Source organism: Leptonotus elevatus, chromosome 4 (genome assembly GCF_054856555.1).
Source record: "Leptonotus elevatus isolate MCC_2025b chromosome 4, RoL_Lele_1.0, whole genome shotgun sequence".
Taxonomy (NCBI): Eukaryota; Metazoa; Chordata; class Actinopteri; order Syngnathiformes; family Syngnathidae; genus Leptonotus; species Leptonotus elevatus.
In genome coordinates, this window is record NC_141242.1 from 21,955,664 (window position 1) to 21,973,549 (window position 17,886).

Here is a 17,886-nt window from a genome sequence, read left to right on the forward strand (position 1 = left end):
GCGCCGAACACAGGAAGTTGAACAATCAGCTGATCCTGCTGCTTCTTGTTGATTTCCAAAGTTGTCGTTGTTCGGATACCCTACTGACGATTTTTTAAGCCCGAGGAAGGAACGCGGCGGATGGTTCAAGGCTCACAAACACATGACTAACGGTGGACGTGAGGGATTTAAATTGGCATCCTCACGGCACAAAAGCTAGCTCGGAGCTCCCAAACTGGAACCCTCCGTGGAAGGGAGAAAGAAAGGAAGGCACTTAACGCGATTTGTGTATTTATGCCATGACCGTGTGACTGCATTGTTTATTTTATGTGGATTGAATTCAGGGCATTTCCTTTATATGCGTTATTTGTTCCTATTTGTATTTAATTCCCAATGCAATAAGTGCAGCTAGCTCCGTCGGCTAATGTTAGCGAATAGCGCAACACAGTGTTGTTGTCCTGCTCGGTGCTTTCATAACTCGCAGATTGTGACCGATCATATTAACGTCTGGTGATAATAGACTTATTTAAGCAATATTTCGGCTGTCAGCTGACCTTGTTCCTGTCAGGTTGCGTAATTTGTTTGCAAAATTCAAGAGCAGCTAAGTTGGTCGCCTGTTATTATTATAGTTGTAAATTGTAAGCCTGATTTTATTCTATATATTTGAATCCAACGTTGTCACGTCATTTTAATGTTAGTTTCATATGTCTTACAATAAAGTGGGCTTTTATTACTGGAAAGTTTCACGCTGATTCCCACGTGTGTATTAGGTGGCGTGTTTATGTTGGGAGTTATGAATTAAATTGGCCAATTGCAGAGTTGAGGGTCAAGGCACAGAGAGAGAGGGTCCCTCAGAGGGTCGGTCCCATTGTGTTTTAAGGTGAGCCACCCCCTACTACTTGCCAATGCTGGATCTGGAAGTGGTGCCTGAGCGATCACTTGGAAATGAGCAATGGGAATTTGCCTTAGGTAGGTTTTGTTATGAGAGGGCTTATCTAAGAGAAAATGATACAACACGTTTGGCTTTAATTTCTAGAAACGCTGTTAATCTTTTTCGTTTTAAATTTAATGCCTTTTTTTTTTTAAATTTAGACGGTAATTATTATTTTTTATCATACTTTAATTAACGAAAGGAAATTAATAGTTTGCAGTATGGATGGAAATTGGATGTATATTGCTGTACACTGAAGGATGCTTTAACTTTGTACAGGAAGTGAGAGTCAAACTTGCAATAATCCAGTTACAAGATGATGTGCTTTATTTTTGTTTTGTCCAGGCATGCCGTTGGCCCAGGCCATCTCAATTCTCCAGAAACACTGCCGCATCATCAAAAATGTCCAGGTGCTTTACAGTGAACAGGTGAGATGGCCACAATGTCTGTGCTTCATTCACTTACTGCAACGACGTTTAATAAGGAAGCTCGATAGTACCACTTTTTTCAGATTGATACCAGTACAAATACTCAACTTTTGAGTAGTCATCAATACAGAGTCGAAGTACTGATACTACTAGTACTTTTGATACAAAAGAAAGATAATTTTAAAGATATACCTAAATATCTCAATGTAGCATTTTTCCTTAAAATTTCATGAAATTTATTAAGGCAGGCAGTTTTCTCTTCTTCTAATGTCTCATTTCTAGTTCCTGATCATAAATCGGCCACAAAAGGGCAGTTGATACTGGTATCAGTTGCGGCTAGCGAGGCGATAATTTGAAATAAGGCCAGGTATTGACCCAATACTGATACCTGTGCTGGTATCAGTACTCGCCCATCCCCAACGTTTAATAATGGGGTCCTCTCTTTACAGTGGTACTAACACAGAACATTTTGCAGCTGGCTCAATTACCACCCGTAAACTGTTATTTTGCATTTTATCGATCAGCTTGCCTTAATTTCGCTGATCAATCAATGACATCACTGATCGATTCTGCGAAAGAAAACATTAGAGCTGCACATACACATTTACCTGTGGGGGCTGCCACAAATGAATTTTGACTGTTACTAAAAAATGCTGCCACCTGTCAATATGTAATTGTTGTAATTGCTTTCATTGCTGCTGGGAAAGCCGCTCTGCTTTTTTTGTGATCCTTGTATGAATCTGCTCATCCATACCAGTGCCGGGCTCTAGACTAACTTTTTTCACTAGGAGTGCAGTGGTAACCTTGCTCTGCAAGATGAATTCTCGCTGTATTTGTGAGTTCACAAACTCCGGAGAATACATCTTGTACAGAGCCCGTTGATTTCCACCAATCCTGGTTCGGACCAATCACAGAGCAACATTGTGTTTGGGGCGTGATATGCAGCTGTGACAAAACCAGGAAGCGCCAACGCTGGGGGAAACAAACCTAACATGGACGAATGGACGCTGCAATTATTTCTGTTCTTGCAGAATTACTCAGTGTTGTTTCCTTGTTGAATGTTGAACCGCGAGAGGCATTTTGTGCATTTTTAGCTGGTAAAGATGTTCGTTCTTTTTTGCCTTCGACGAGAACGAAGACGGCATTTTCATCCATGGCCGTGATTGGTCAAAACAAAACGTGCACAATGCCGCGTTGTCCAATCAGCTGGAAGTGTTGTACAGAATGTCCCGCCTTTCCCGAGTAAATCACCGTGGAGCAGTCCAAGATCGATAGTGTGGAACACTCCCTTGTGTGAATCACAATATCAATCTGGCTATTAGTGCAGTGGCCCCTAACTAAATAAATACCTGTATTTGCATTTCCATTTAATAAATGGGTGGAAGTGAAGCGCAGATGTTTGTCAACAACAACAAAATATTCAAGAATTAAAAAGTCAAATAAATAAATCAGTAAATGTATTGGTCATACCCAAATTTTAAAGGCAAAATGCCACCATTTAGGGACAGTCTGTACCAATTTCCCTTGTGGTCAGAATGTGCATGTACAGTGGCTCAAACGTCTGAAGTATCAGCCGTATTAATGTTTAAAGTTTGGGAATCAGCTCTCGATACTCTCGCAGCTGTAATGACCGTCTCGTCACTTTCACAGACACACTCGGTCTGTGTGTGTTTTGGCTACATGTAGGGCAAAGCCTACTTGTAATCATCAGGGTCTTCTAAATTTTGGATTACGCTGCAAAAAGACATTTATGGGAAGCATATTTCAAAGAGCGTAACTCTGTTTAACATGACAGAGCACGTCTTGCGTTCGGTTTTAATCATGTCCACTGTTTTGTTTTGTGATGTCTGAGAAAAATATATTTGTTCCCGTAGATTTTGGTTGGCACTTTGACTCGCATTGTTCCACTGTAATAATGCATTTCATGTTGTGTGTTTCAGTTGCCAAAGTAAGACCGGTTACTACAGAATCTTTCTGGGATTTAAGAATAATTAAGGGGAAAAAATACATCAGCATTTTAGAGTGATTGTTTTTCTGTTGAAAAATGATTAGTGGTGTACGTAAACGTTCCCGTCTGCCAGATTCCAATAATGGCCTTCTGCATCACATGCATGAGGACATATCCACAGTCCATCTATCGTCATCTTAATGAATGGCCTTGTTTATCTTCTCAACAGACACCACTCAGCCATGACCTCATACTGAACTTGACTCAGGATGGTATTAAACTCCTGTTTGATGCCACAAGTCAGAGACTCAAGGTGAAATCTTCACATATTTTCTACTGCCACCTCCACAGAGTTGTTTGTAAAGAAATGATCTCACAGCAATGTACTTGATTTTTATGGATAGACAAGAAAACTGTGGCAACTTTTGTTATCATTTATGAACTCCCCTCTGTATCAAGTAAAATAAGTATTGTATACTTGTTATATGCTGACTATTGATTTGTCTGTTTGTTGGCAGGTGATTGAAGTGTATGACCTAAGCAAAGTGAAATTGAAATACTGGTGAGTGGGAATAATAATTATGCACTCAATCGAAACAATATCGCTGTAGATAAAATCCAATTTTACACTCAATTTTCGCTTTCTAAATGCATGCATGTCCACTAAAATACTTACAGTATGTACAACACGGATCCCGTTGACAACTGATGGCTAGGATTTCAGAGTATGAAACTAGGCTTTCTATTGCTGCCCCATTAACATTATTTGTTTAGACTATTCATTGTTCATTTTATGTAGCAGTAGAGATAACATTTAACTCTTAGCCATAAAACACACAGCTACTATTATTCGACCCGTAATGGAGTCAGATCATCTTTAATGTGTTCTTAAAACACTTTGTATATATCCAGTGAAATGAATATGTTGCATTAGCTGCTATACGTGTCTCACAGTCTCTGCGCTCTGTATGCATCTTTCCAGTGGAGTCCATTTCAATTCTCAAGCCATTGCCCCCACTATAGAACAAATAGACCAGTCGTTCGGAGCGACGCACCCTGGAGGTACACTTTTCTTTCAAACGTTTCGCATTTAGACACAATGGGAAAATAAAGGATACAGAAATATAGGAATGCATTTTTCTTTTCTGTTATTTGCTGACTCTGCTTTCCCCCTTTCCAATTTGTGTCCAGTTTACAATGCAGCTGAGCAGTTGTTCCATCTCAACTTTCGAGGACTGTCATTCTCCTTCCAACTTGACTCCTGGAATGAGGCTCCAAAATACGAGGTGAGAATATTACAGTAGGTGTGGCGGCCATTGAAAAAACTTTATAACGGCTTTTCAGTGCAACCTTGTCACAAAACCAATACATTGTGTTGTGCGTGTTTTCCTTGGGCGGCATGGCTCAGTGGTAGAGTGGTCGTCTCCTATCTGTGAGCTTGTAGGTTCGATCCCCACCCCTAGTGACTATGAAATAATAATAATATATTTTATTTGTAACACACTTGACATTTATAAAATACATCTCAAAGTGCACAGCACAGGCAACAATAAAAGCACACAGTAAAAAACAGTCAATAAAATAAATCAGAGTAAAAAGTCAAGACTAAAATCAAAACTAAACTCAAAATACAAATTATTACACTGAACCCCGATTTGTGGACCTGGCGGCACCCAGGATGGCAACAGCTGATCACCGGTGTGCGAATGTGTGCGTGAATGGGTAAATGTGACGCATTGTAAAGCGCTTTGGGCACCATATGGTGTAGATAAAAGGGCTATATACAAAGCAGTCCATTTACCATTTTTGACCAACAATGGTTAGAGATTGGCATGACTGCTTCGAACATCCAACAGAACAATTGAATGGTGTGTGTTATAATTTAAACTAATAAAGGAATCAATTATCATAACATTTTAAAATACAATAAAAGTTGTACTCAACAATGCATTTTTTTTATTGTGTCTATTCCAAAGTGACTCATACCAGAGCTGACTTCACACCTTTTATAGTCAGATTTTATGAGATATTTTGGGTTGCACCATTTTGCTAAAACTCGCTGTGCCAGCACATCTGCATGTTAGCAGCTGTATCTAAATTGGTTACAGACATAACATCGGTTGTAAATTTATGAAGAGTGAAATTGTTTACTTTCTCTCAACATTGTGCTCCATCCTGTGCTTATGTTTCTTTTTTTTTTTTCTTTTTTTTTTTTTTTAAGATGTTGTGGTGTTGTGCTTATGTTTCTAATCAAATATGTCATCAGGATTAAGAAAGGCAGCGCTAATTTAGCATTAGATAGCTCAGACTCAGAGTAACCACTTTTGACTTGAGTGAAAATTGGTTAGATCTTTTCAGATTATAGGGGAAGCCAACCCCCCTTTTATTTATTTTTTACAATAATATGTTCTATATAGGCCCACTGGGGTAAATATGGTATTCTGGTTAATATTGCGTTTCTGGAATATGAGTTAAACAGCATAATCCAGCCATTTTTATCTATCTCATGGGGGGGCGCCATTTTGCCACTTGCCATCGACTGAAGATGACATCACAGTTGCTCAGCGTTCAGGCTACAACCAATCACAGCTCACCTGTTTTCTGAAGCTGAGCTGTGATTGTTTTTTACCTGAGACTTGAGCAACGTTGATGTCATCTTGGCAAAATGGCCGCCCCCTGAGATGGGTAAAAAACGGCTGGATTTTGCGTGTTCCACAAATGTAATATTAATCAGAATTTCATGTTTAGACTAGTGAGGTCACATAGAACATGTAATTGTATAATTCATTTGAACTATTTCTATTAGTTTCACATTTTTTCCCCTTTTGTTAACAAGAGTATGAAAACCTATAATTTGTTATTGTACATTTAGAACAGATATCAAATTTGTGATTAATCATGAGTTAACTATTGAAGTCATCCGATTAATTACGATAAAAAAATTCGATAGTCTGACGCCCCTAATTTTTAATAATCTTTTCTTTTCTTTTTTAAATTATGGGCGTCTGGCGATTACATTTTTAATTGTAATTAATCACATGACTTCACTAGTTAACTCAAGATTAATCCTGAATTTTATATCTGTTCTAAATGTACAATACATTTTTTTCCTAAGTTTTCATATTCTTGTTAACAAAAGTGCGGGAGGGCCCCCCCCCCCTCCCGCACTAGGCCCCCCCCCCCTCCCGCACTAGTATGTGAAACTAATAGAAATAGTTCAAATTCATTTTGACGTCTATAGCCGTCAATGGCAGTGAATGAGTTAAACATTCCCACCCACTGCAGAGAACCAAGTTGCATTACAAATGCTGTCAAGTTGATCTTCCTGCAGCGGCTGCCTTATTTTGTTGCAGGCTTGAGTTGGTTGGTACACAGCTTTACGTATTAACGATAGATATGTCTGTGTGTGTTTCCATACACACCATTACTCCCAGTTGTTTTGCCTTGGCAGCCTAACTTTGCCATGGGTTTGGCCTCCCTGCAGATTCCACATGGGGCCATGGTCAAGAGGATGCACATCTACACTGGCAACAACCTGCAAGAAACAAAGTACTTGACATGCTTCAGCTAATTTATTGGCAAACTTGATTTTAATGTGTGAAAACATTCCAATTGGATACACATTTGTGTCTTGTACTCAGAGCTCCAGTGATGCCATTGGCCTGTTTCCTTGGTAACATCTATGCAGAGTGCGTGGATGTCCTGAGAGAGGGCACAGAACCAGTGGGGCTTAAGTTCCGCCTAGTTACTGGGGGTAACAAGAGTTTTTGTCTGTTCTTTAACTCTTTGAAAATAGGTAACAGATAGATTTCAATAATTGATCAAAGTGTGTTTTTTTGTCCTAGCCATTCAGATTTTAATTGAACAAAATGGATAATGTTACTGGTCGCTTGAGTAGCAAATTGTACTATATTTATTTACGTTCTTAACACAGACTGATGTGTAGACAGCAACTGAAAACTATTTTCTTCAAGTATTTATTTATTGACTTGTAATGTTGTTTGGAATGAGCGTGCAGGTTGTGGTCCTGGCGTGATGGGCGATGCTAAAGTCAAGTCCTTAGAAAGAAGCATCTACTTTGGAGACTCCTGCCAGGAGGTGCTGAGTGCTCTCGGATCACCACATAAAGTATTTTACAAGTCCGAGGACAAGGTGATCAAAACTCCTCCTCATTTTGTGCCGTTTCATGTTGAAAGAAAACACTTTTAATTGAAGTGATGATGCTCTGCACGTGCGAGTCAATCTTCTGTACGTGTGTTCTGGTTTATTTCAGATGAAGATCCACTCTCCATCACCTCACAAACAAGTTCCTTCCAAATGTAATGACTACTTCTTTAACTACTTCACCCTTGGAGTGGTACGTAAGGACTTACCTGTGATTTAAGAAGTTGTCATTGCTTTAATATTTGAATATTTAAGAAGAATGATGATGATTTTTTTGCTGTTTATTTATTTACTTATTATAATTTTAAAAATATAAACCGTATCTTGATGCTGTGTTTTTATTGCCCATTCTATAGTCTCGATTAACTTAAGAGATTGTCTCAATTGGTTGGTCAAGTAAATGAATGAATGTTGTATTCGTGCTAATAATAACACAAAGCAGAAAGACTAGAGCTTTTTTCTTCTATTATTATTACCTCCCTGGAATGTCTATCAGTCAGTAGTGTTGGGTATCGAGTCTCGAGAGTCAATTGGAACCTAACTTTCCGATTCTCTTGGAATCGTCCACATTTTAAATTTCCAGTTCAGTTTGCTGCCTCGTTTGCTGACCCCAAGAAGTACCATTCTTAATCCAATGAAGAAGTGTACACATTCACCATGGAACATGGTCCCAATACACTTTACTATAAAAATCACACAATTGATTGAAACACTTCACAATAAAATCAAGTAGTGCTGGGAGGAAAAAGTCGACCAAGTCAGATAATTCGACTGGAAAAAGAGGTTGACTTATATTTTCTGCCTTGAAGCTCTGCCGGAACCTTGTTTGGGCCATCCATGTTTTATACATGGACTTTCTTACAATGGTGGCTGTGGTCTGATTTCATCTCTAAGTGCATCATCTCGTGGCCGAATGGCGGATGTTATTTGTCTGGTTAAAAACGCTTACTTTAGTGCATTGGGTTCTTATTCAAGACAATATAGCACATTTTGCTAAAAAAAAACTCTTACCCATGAATTATTCTATATGTAAATGACATTAAGACACTATTACATGTGTAATGTAGATATAATGATGTATGTGTAAACGACATGGTAGTTAGTGTTTATTTACGTGGTAATCGCTAACGCTAATGCTAATCGTAATTGCTAACTATAATGGAATGGTTTGAAGCATCGTCTATAAGTGTCTTTTAAGACACGATTACATGTGTAATGTAGATATAATTATGTTTGTGTGAACTAAATGGTAGTTAGTGTTTATTTACCTTAAGTGGTTATCGCTAGCGCTAATGCTAATTGTGATTGTTAACTATAATGGAATGGTTTGAAGCATCGTCTAGAAGTGCCTTTTAAGACACTATTACATGTGTAATGTAGTAGATATAATGATCTATGTGTGAAGTAAATGATAGTGTGTGTCTACCTTAAGTGGTAATTGCAAGCGCACTAATGCTATTTGTGATTGCTAACTGTTTAGCATAGGTTAATTTTGTTGGTGTTTAATAATGCATGTGTATTAAAGATTACTTTGAAAAAATCGATAGTGACAGCACTAAAATGAGGTAGGAAAAAAATGAAAAGGAACACTTAAAATAATAATAAATACAAAAAAACAATGATAAAACAGTCACAGACTAAACCATGCCAAAATGCTGAGTAAAATGGTATGTTTTGAAACGGGATTTAGTTTGTCGTCGTAACCGACTTGACTGGGAGAATGCTCACAATTGATGTCGTCAGGCATGTAAGTTGGCATGTAGGTTCTCTTCGTAGAAAAAAGTTTTGATCTTTGAGTACAACTCGCAAAACATGGGAGCAAAAACAAAAGTGCTGTTTATATTTGTGTTCAGTGTATAATGAGTAGCTTTGAAAGAATGAAGCCTTGTCTGTGCCCAATTACAATTTGGATTTAGCCATGTTCCCTTTTTTTGTACAGGATGTCCTTTTTGATTCAACAACTCATCTGGTTAAGAAGTTTGTCCTCCATACCAACTTCCCAGGACATTACAACTTCAATATGTAAATATCTTGATTAGATTTTTTTTTTATCCGTACTCTATTTCTTTGTGCGTTCAACCTTTATAATTTGTTTAGATAAATAGATAGTATTTGTTGCAAAAGTGTTTCTTTTTTTTTGTTTGTTTATTGCTATTCTGTTCTCTCCTTTTGCACTGTAGATATCATCGGTGTGACTTTAAGATTTCACTTGCCATAAAAAAAGGTTAGTCACTAGATGCTCTAACATCACCATAGGTCTTTTTTATTTTTATTTTATTACGCTCTTTATTGCTTTTGTGTCTCAGGAGGAGCCGAGGCTCAGACAGATGACTGCATATTGACCACTTACAGCAAGGTCAGTCATTAACTGGACGGCTTGAAAGGAGGTGCTTTAAGTTGGGCTCAACTGAAATCATAGGATTTAACAACAACAAAGAAAGTACATTTATAGCTGAAATGTATGTAATAGTCAAGAAGTCAAGAGCTTTTAGTTGTTTTTAGGTGGTTTTCTGACATCATAGCTTTGTTATTTCCTCTTCCTACTGGCATTTGGGCTTGTAAACATAACACAATGTTGTCTGTTATTCATGACTTTATTCTTCATTGCCAGTGGGATCAGATTCAGGAACTGCTGGGCCACCCAATGGAAAAACCTGTTGTGCTTCATCGGTAATGAAATAAATGCGATTTTACTGTCTTACACCACTTTAGTTTGTGCCCCAGAAACGTCTAAAAATGATATTTCTCTACCATATTTAATTAAAACAAATATTTGCTGCAAGTGCATCATTATTGTAGCATCACATTAACAAATACAAATGTGATTAACAGGTCTTCATCTGCCAACAATACAAACCCCTTTGGCTCTACATTCTGCTTTGGACTGCAGAGGATGATCTTTGAGGTCAGAATACTTCAGTATGAGTGAATGTATATGTAACGTGGCCGGCTGACCTAGATTGTGTTCTAGAAAACAACAATGAATTATAATTAAGTGCCACAGCATTCAGTTTCATGATTTAGTTTTACTTAAATGGATTTTTGCCATTGGCAAGACAGGAAGAAATCATGTCAAAGGTTACTCAGCAATTTTCGCTCCATCACTTTGGCCGCTTGTTTTATTTTTTTTTGCACACCTCGCTCTGAATTAGGGTCACTTTTGGCTCCTTAGATGACATGACCTTTTTTTCCCCACATTCCCAGAAAACTCAAGTTGAATGTTGATTGTTCAGTCACAGGGAACAGCAGCATGTCATATAAACCATGTGTAGCTTTGTCTCATAGTGGTGGGACGTGCATTTGGTACCTTGGGACTTAATCTGCTTCTTTATACTACCACCATCATATTGCAATTATAAAAACCTTTGATACTATAAAAATAATAATTAAATAAACTCAATATAACAGCTTGCAACTGTGCCATGTACATCATCATCACGTACAGTGGCGTAACTTTTTTTATTCAGATAGTATCCGATAGTATTTGAATGTCTGAAGCAGAAGCAGCAAATGTTTGAGATTTGTTCTGACTTGCATAGGCAATAAAATATTGGCTCTACCATTATGCCTCTGATGCACCAAACTGCCAGGAAGGCAATGTGAAATGTGTTAGCTAGACGGAATAAAGGGGAGGAGATCCTGCCCCAAGTGGAGGAGTTCAAGTATCTTGGGGTCTTGTTCACGAGTGAGGGCAGGTTGGAGCGGGAGATCGACAGACGGATCGGTGCAGCGTCTGCAGTGATGCGGACGCTGTATCGGTCCGTTGTGGTGAAGATTTACCGACCGATCTATGTTCCTACCCTCACCTATGGTGGGTCGTGACCGAAAGATCAAGATCCCGGATACAAGTGGCCGAAATGAGTTTCTGGGAGGAACTCGTTGAGAGGAGCCAGTTGAGGTGGCTCAGGCATCAATCTGCCTCCTGGACGCCTCCCCGGAGAGGTGTTCCAGGCATGTCCCACCGGCGGGAGACTATGTCTCTCGGCTGGCTTGGCAACGCCTTGGGATTCCCACCGGAGGAGCTGGTTGAAGTGGCTGGGGAGAGGAAAGTCTGGGTTTCCCTCCTAAAGCTGGTGCCACCACGACCCGACCCCGGATAAGCGGTAGTAAATGGATGGATGGAGTCATCCTGTGTGTTTTCAACTCATGCTGTTGTTGTTTTTCTGTAGGTGATGCAGAATAACCACATAGCTTCAGTGACGCTCTATGGTGCTCCACAAACCGCCAGTCCCGCCCAACCTGAGGCCGCTAGCAGCAGCTCCCACTGAACAAGTAACCAGACACCGCATCTCTTTCTGGCCTTAGTTGGAATCAGGCGAGCAACAAACCACAACACGACCATTCTTGCATCCAATTCAGAAAAAGTAACCATCGCATTTGTTTTCCTGCTGGCTTGGAAGATTTGCACTCAAAACTTGGTGACATGGTCCGTGTTGAAGAATTGGTATTTATGGTAACTTTTTGCTCTTGAGTAAACATCACTGAAGACACGTGGTGATGAAATCTGCATTCAGGGGTAACCAGAAGAAAGGAAGTCCAGAAAGTGAAATGCAGCTGCCGGTCGGTGCGAAGCCGTCTTGCCGCCGTCGACTTGTGAAAGTCACCACTTGGAAAAACTGCTCCGGTGAAAGTTAAACGCAAGAGAAATTTTGGCTTGCTCCTTGGAATCATCATCCGCACCCCGCCAGCCGGCAGCTACCGCCTGTCTTCCTCCCATAAAGGATCGGAAGACGCCAACAGACGCTGCAGAAGACTGTTGCGCCGGAAGACAGCAAAGCTGGCCGTTCCAAATGTTAATCCAAACATTCAGCGGCCAGGCCTCGTGACGCCTCTTAAAGCAGAAAGTGTTCAAACACTGTTGGCCCTGTGACCCCCAAAGAGTCCATAAATGATCACCTGCATGAGTTGGCCTGCTGAATCATCTTCTATCGAAACAACCAAGCACACAAAAGGTCCGTTTACTTGCCTCGTTTGCACAAAACAGAGGTCGCATTTTGCTCTCTCGACTTGTAGACATGCACACAAACGCCGCATGAACTCGACAGACGGTAAGAGTACAAGCACAAATTGGCAACCTCTTTTCTTTTTAATCCCGCATGTTACAAGCATTGAACAGAGCTTTTGTTTTCCCCCCTGTGTTCTGTCTCATTCATCATACTGGCACTATTTCCATCTTGTTGTTTTTATGCTACCACTTGCACGCAAATGCACCTTTCTACTATTAATACTCTTTCTACTTTCTAACTTGACAAAGGATTTTTTTTTCTTATTAAATGACCAAGCTTAGAGAATCGATTCCCCTATGGTGCGTTGTGTGTGTGTGTCAACACACCTTCTGTTACTTTGCCCTCCCCGGTTTTTCGCCGTGTGTTGCGTCTGCATCCTCTTGTTCATTTAGCTGCCAAATGCAAATGCCAAAGACATTTCAGGGTCATTTCCCTCTGGTCTACCTTTCATCCTATGTCATTTTGTCAGCCAAGCGGGTGGTCGTTATTTTCAGGTTCATTCCTACGGCAAGCTGCTTAGCTCTTCTTCTTTTTTTAATGTGCAGTGTAAGGTTCATCCATGTGCAAGTACGCACCAGCGCGCTGGCAACTGTCTAATCGCTAATGTTTATTTTTACTATATTGTGTCACTTCTCACCTTTAAAAAGTCATTCACTGCCATTGACAAGTATATTTGTCACTTATTATTTTCAGCAGGGTTGGGTGATGCTGCTCAAAAGTGGAAACAACTTTGCTGATGCATAACCACCAGTAGATGGCACCAATGCCCCATTTTAGATGTGAGATCAGCACAGGTTGTGAGTCCACAGGGAAAAAACGTCCGTGTTTACCTGCTGAAAAAAAAAAAAAAAGAAGGCAAAATCAAACTTTTTTTTTCCTCGATTCAGTCGGTTCATTTGATAGACTCGGTGTATGCAGCAATCATTGAATACGATACCCTGTGTGTCAAAATGCTCTAAAATGGCTGGCAGTGAATGGGTTTACGATGGGTATGGCTTTCCATTGTCCTCACTACTAGAACGACAATGGCATCAGAAAAGTATTCAATATTCTACTTGTGAGTGCAAAGAGAGTACTACTGTAGTACATGTACTTCATCCTGGATATCAAAGATAATGATGAATTTCACAAATTGTTTTCCATGCATTCCTGCATCCAAAGGTACCACGGTAGAAAAGTCTCCACTAACTAGTTTTAACTGCCTACTATGATTACAAAGCTATGAAGTAGCGTTAGGGCCGAGAGAAAAGTAGTCATAATGTGGGAATCGTTTTGGAACACAAGTTGGGAATGTGGTGATAATCTGAATAAATCCTGTTATGAGAACAAAGTAAAGTGGATATCAAAACTTCAGCAGACACGTTCATGCAACTCTGAGACTTGCACCCACTGTCTTTCTAAACAGCCCCAGAGATGAACAAAAATACTGCTTCTTTACTGTCAATTGAAAATAGAATTTTGTAGGACCCCTGTCAGTCATGGGGTGATCAGCAGTGTTTCCCACACCATGTTAATACTTGGGCGGGCCACCCAAGTAAACTGGCCACCATCCAAGTAGATTTCAAGAAAATGTAATAAAAATATATTTTTCAAAAAACGTGTTGCGACCAGATATACCGCGTGTAACCGTCACTCGCTTGTGGATCATGAGGTTAGAGGAGATGCAAGTAGCAGGACTGAGAACAACCCCCCCAGGAGACCACCCACCCAAGTAGATTTCAAATCTGTGGGTGTGTTGACGTGCCGTAAGAATGTTTTTTTTTTTAATCTTAGCATAAGATTAGACCTTCACCTTTCTTTTCATTTTTTTTTTTGTTTGTAAAATTGAAACTTTTTTTCTGAATTGTGGACATATGTCCTGTCATTTGGTCTTAATTCTCATAAAATAACACTTTGGATGTAATGTTGGTAATATTTTAGTTGTATTACATCCAAGACTTAATTATTATAAAATTCCATTTCTTTCTAAGTAGGACTGAAATTCATGTCGTTCTATGATATTCTAATAGCATTGTACATTTTTCATACCTACCCTCATATTCCTTATTTTTGTCATTTTCCGCTGGTTGGTAAGACCAAAATTATGAAATTAAGTTTGAATTCAAAACAGTTCTTGTGTGTTATAACCAATTCAACATGATGGACGACCCGTCATGCCTGTGTAGGCTGCATTGAATAATATGTGTCTTGAGCCTTTTGTAATGGTCAACAGGAAATTATTGCACGTAAACAAAATCAAATGGTTTTTTTTTTAATGTCTCTTTTCATCACTTCATTTCTCAATAATCGGTTCCAAGGATGTGTTATTTGTCGGTGTAACCTTAGAAACTGCTGCATCATTTCTGTGTAGACTGCTACGGGGAATGATTGAGCTGTAATTGTAAATGGTCGCTCATTTATTTTCTGGCATGGAAACATTTTTTATTTTTATAATTTATTTTTGGGGTGTACTCACACTATTATAGAGTCTCCCAGGCGGGGAAGCAAACTCACGCCAACCTGCACCGAAGGCAAGTGACGGTAACCACTCCGCCACCGGGAGCCCTCCCGGCATGGAAACTAAATCCTTCATTTTTGAGCTGCGAGTTTTGTTTGTTGCAAGCGTTTGATTGATAGCAACACATAATGCAGAAGATCATTATCTGCTTAGTGATATTTTTTCCTGTTCTGATATATCCACTTCTTGGGTTGGATGTATTGTAATTGTTTTAAGATTTGTATTCAATTGGCAACTTGATTTGGTGTAAAAAGAAAGCAGAAAAAGAAAAAAAAACATTGTGCCTCATCTCCCACTGAGCCTGTTTTTGTAAAATGAGAAATATCTTGTACATAGAATGTAAATTGAGAATGAAATGAAATGCATCCATTTTATGAGTGAGTGTTTATATCGCCTCTCATAACAGCATCGTACATGCTGCTGTTGATGTGTTCTGTTCATTTTAAATTTTGCCTGTACTGCATTTTTCTACGACACCTCGATGTTTTGTACGTTTCCTTTTGACCTCTTGAGTGGTGGCCATATTTACGCCAACAAACAAACACTCATTACCGCTCGTCTTGGCGTTTATACAGTGTATCGATTCAACTTAAAGGTATCCCAATGGGGAACTAATGTAAATAGTCTTGGCCAGCTTCACGTGGTCACCCATTGGTGAACGAGCGCATCAACTCAGGTGGACATATCAGAACCAGAAACGGCTTGCGAGTCAAGCTATCCATTCGTACCGGGGGTTTTTTCAAGGGCAGATTAATAAGTATTATAAAGTTTTTATTTATAATGCACAGCCTTGTTTTACTAGTAATGACTCATGTTAACGCTTTGTATTGTCTGGTCTGTTCCCATCACAGCCCTCAAAGGGATTATTGTTTTCCATACATTGTGGACTTCATTAGCATTTCAAATCCATTCCTTAAAATGGGGCAGTTGTACTTAATTCAAACGTGTTAATGATTAAAAATGTGATGAGCTATATTTTGAATGATATGTCTTTGTGGAAGAACAAATGAGCGGCTTACTCAGCATGTTGACTGGAAAACGCAATAATTGTATCACAGAGTGAAAGGGGATGGTGACTGAAAGCTTTGCTTCTCTAGAAAATGTTTTTCAAGCATTGCATCATTTGTGCTTGTTGACTTAAAACTGCAACCATGATTGAAAAGTTCATTTGCATCCAAGATTGTTTTCAGTGTGAGATCGGATATTGACCAAAAATTTAAAAAAAATAAACAATCTGGATATAACAAACATTTGGAAGGCTTTTTCTTTGCATGGTATAAATTTAAAAAAACTTGACATGAAAAGACATGAGTAAAAAATAAAATGTCAAGGGAATCACACAACAGTGATTAATTGTTGGTGACTTGGGAAAAAAAAAAAAAAACAGAACATACAAAATTAATGTTTTCTCAAGAACATCTGAATCACATGAACCAAATTCTGCAGTCACATGATAAAATGTAACTCGTGTCTACAGCAGTGCTCCTCAATTATTTTTTGTTAGGGCCACCCCAGGAAGAAGAAGACCCCCATTAACCCCCCTCGATAAATAGTATCATTTGTCTATTATATTGATGTAAGTAAACATATGCAGAGCGGCTAATACACCTTGTTCACCTTGACAATAAGAACACTACTGTCACATTTTAACATAATTTTCATGTTTTTACATAAGTTTCACGTTTTTACATAATTTTCCCGATTTACATGATAAGTTTCACATTTTAACATGATAATTTTCATGTTTTTACGTGATTATTTTCACATTTTAACAATATTTATCATGTCAAAACGTGATATTGCTCTTGTTTTTTTTCTTTCTTGGTGTGGCAGCAATACGCTTCCGTACAAATCCTTACATGTTGCCAACATTGAGTTTGGATGAGCCAACCTGATGCTCGTCACAAAAGGATCACGTTGTGTTTAGTATTTATTCTGTCTCCCAACCCAATCACCACAATAAATATGACAATGAGAAGAGTTTGCAATGCCAATTTCGTTACCAGACAAGCTAAAAGTTAGACTAGCTTCTTCCACTATCCATCTGTTACACATTAGTTATGTTAAAAAGTAGTATGTGGGCCACTTGAGCTGGTATTGAGAGACCACAAACTAGCTGTAACTGAACCAACTCTTTTGTTCGCAACCAGTTATTAAACTCCATTGTGCCTGAGCCACCTAAATATGCAACTTATCAACAATCAGATCTTCACAATGGATTAAATTCTCAACAATCAATCCATTCATTATCTGACTGGTAATGGCACACTTTAACATCTTATGTTCATGTAAACAACGACAGCACATATGTGAGACATAAAGACTGTTTTACAATAACAAAAAAGTTGACGTTAGTCATTTGAGAACAATTATATTACATTGAACCCCAAACCATTGAATCTTTCATTACTGTCTCAACGGGGCGAAAAACAGCTGATGCATGTTTGTCTGTTTTCAGTTAATTTTTCCAGTCTGCCAACTTGGCTAAGGTGTCATGTGACTCATTTGTGCTTTGCATCTCGGGTTTTTCAAGATGGCCACGACACACGTCTTATTGTATTCTACAGCTTCCCCATCGGAGTCAATCATGCGTGACAAACACTCCCTTCTCATCATAGTCCGTCTCCTTCTCCCCTCTCGAGTCTCCTGTCCTCCACCTGAAGGTTCCGGATGTCGGCCTGGTCCTGTTGTGACACTTGAGTGTGGGGTCATGCAACAAGTTCCACATGAGCCATATCTGGGGCACACTGAGGCTGTGAACCACCATGAGGTCCCGATAAAAACAAGGGTCGAAGGTCTGGAGATGAGGCGCCGCTGATGGACGGGGAATGCCAAAGGTGCGAAAACCTTGGTGGCGCGATGGCTTGATGCCGATCAGTTGAAGGCACATTCCCAGAAACACGTCATCGATGGGGAACAGCTCCACCTGAAAT

At 39.3% G+C, this 17,886-nt stretch overlaps 2 protein-coding genes across 4 annotated transcripts in view; one reads left to right on the top strand and one right to left on the bottom strand.

Annotated features, from left to right (window-relative positions):
• On the top strand, nucleotides 1-15,271 carry phaf1 (phagosome assembly factor 1). Of its 2 annotated transcripts, none has more exons than XM_086073330.1 (16): nucleotides 1-948; nucleotides 1,256-1,338; nucleotides 3,516-3,599; nucleotides 3,805-3,848; nucleotides 4,269-4,348; nucleotides 4,478-4,572; nucleotides 6,738-6,835; nucleotides 6,928-7,040; nucleotides 7,305-7,438; nucleotides 7,560-7,643; nucleotides 9,390-9,472; nucleotides 9,631-9,674; nucleotides 9,757-9,806; nucleotides 10,062-10,120; nucleotides 10,283-10,355; nucleotides 11,620-15,271. In XM_086073330.1, the coding sequence occupies exons 1-16, from the start codon at nucleotides 885-887 to the stop codon at nucleotides 11,716-11,718; spliced, it is 1,287 nt and encodes a 428-aa protein (XP_085929456.1). In that variant the 5' UTR covers nucleotides 1-884; the 3' UTR covers nucleotides 11,719-15,271. The 2 variants fall into 2 exon arrangements, with proteins under 2 accessions (XP_085929456.1, XP_085929457.1); XM_086073331.1 differs by having other exon boundaries at nucleotides 6,771-6,835.
• b3gnt9 (UDP-GlcNAc:betaGal beta-1,3-N-acetylglucosaminyltransferase 9) overlaps nucleotides 14,722-17,886 on the bottom strand; it is a 15,976-nt gene continuing 12,811 nt past the window's right edge. For both annotated transcript variants that reach the window (XM_086073329.1, XM_086073328.1), the window contains exon 7: nucleotides 14,722-17,879. In XM_086073329.1, coding sequence (XP_085929455.1) covers nucleotides 17,535-17,879 — 345 coding nt within the window. In that variant the 3' untranslated portion in view covers nucleotides 14,722-17,534. The remainder of the gene's footprint in view (nucleotides 17,880-17,886) is intronic.

Bases quoted from the DNA above. Each gene is read 5' to 3' on its own strand.
- phaf1 (XM_086073330.1), top strand. From the start codon at position 885: ATGCTGGATCTGGAAGTGGTGCCTGAGCGATCACTTGGAAATGAGCAA. The intron at 3,849-4,268 runs GTGAGTGGGAAT...GCATCTTTCCAG, and splicing joins AAAGTGAAATTGAAATACTG to TGGAGTCCATTTCAATTCTC. The intron at 7,439-7,559 runs GTGATCAAAACT...GGTTTATTTCAG, and splicing joins TTTACAAGTCCGAGGACAAG to ATGAAGATCCACTCTCCATC.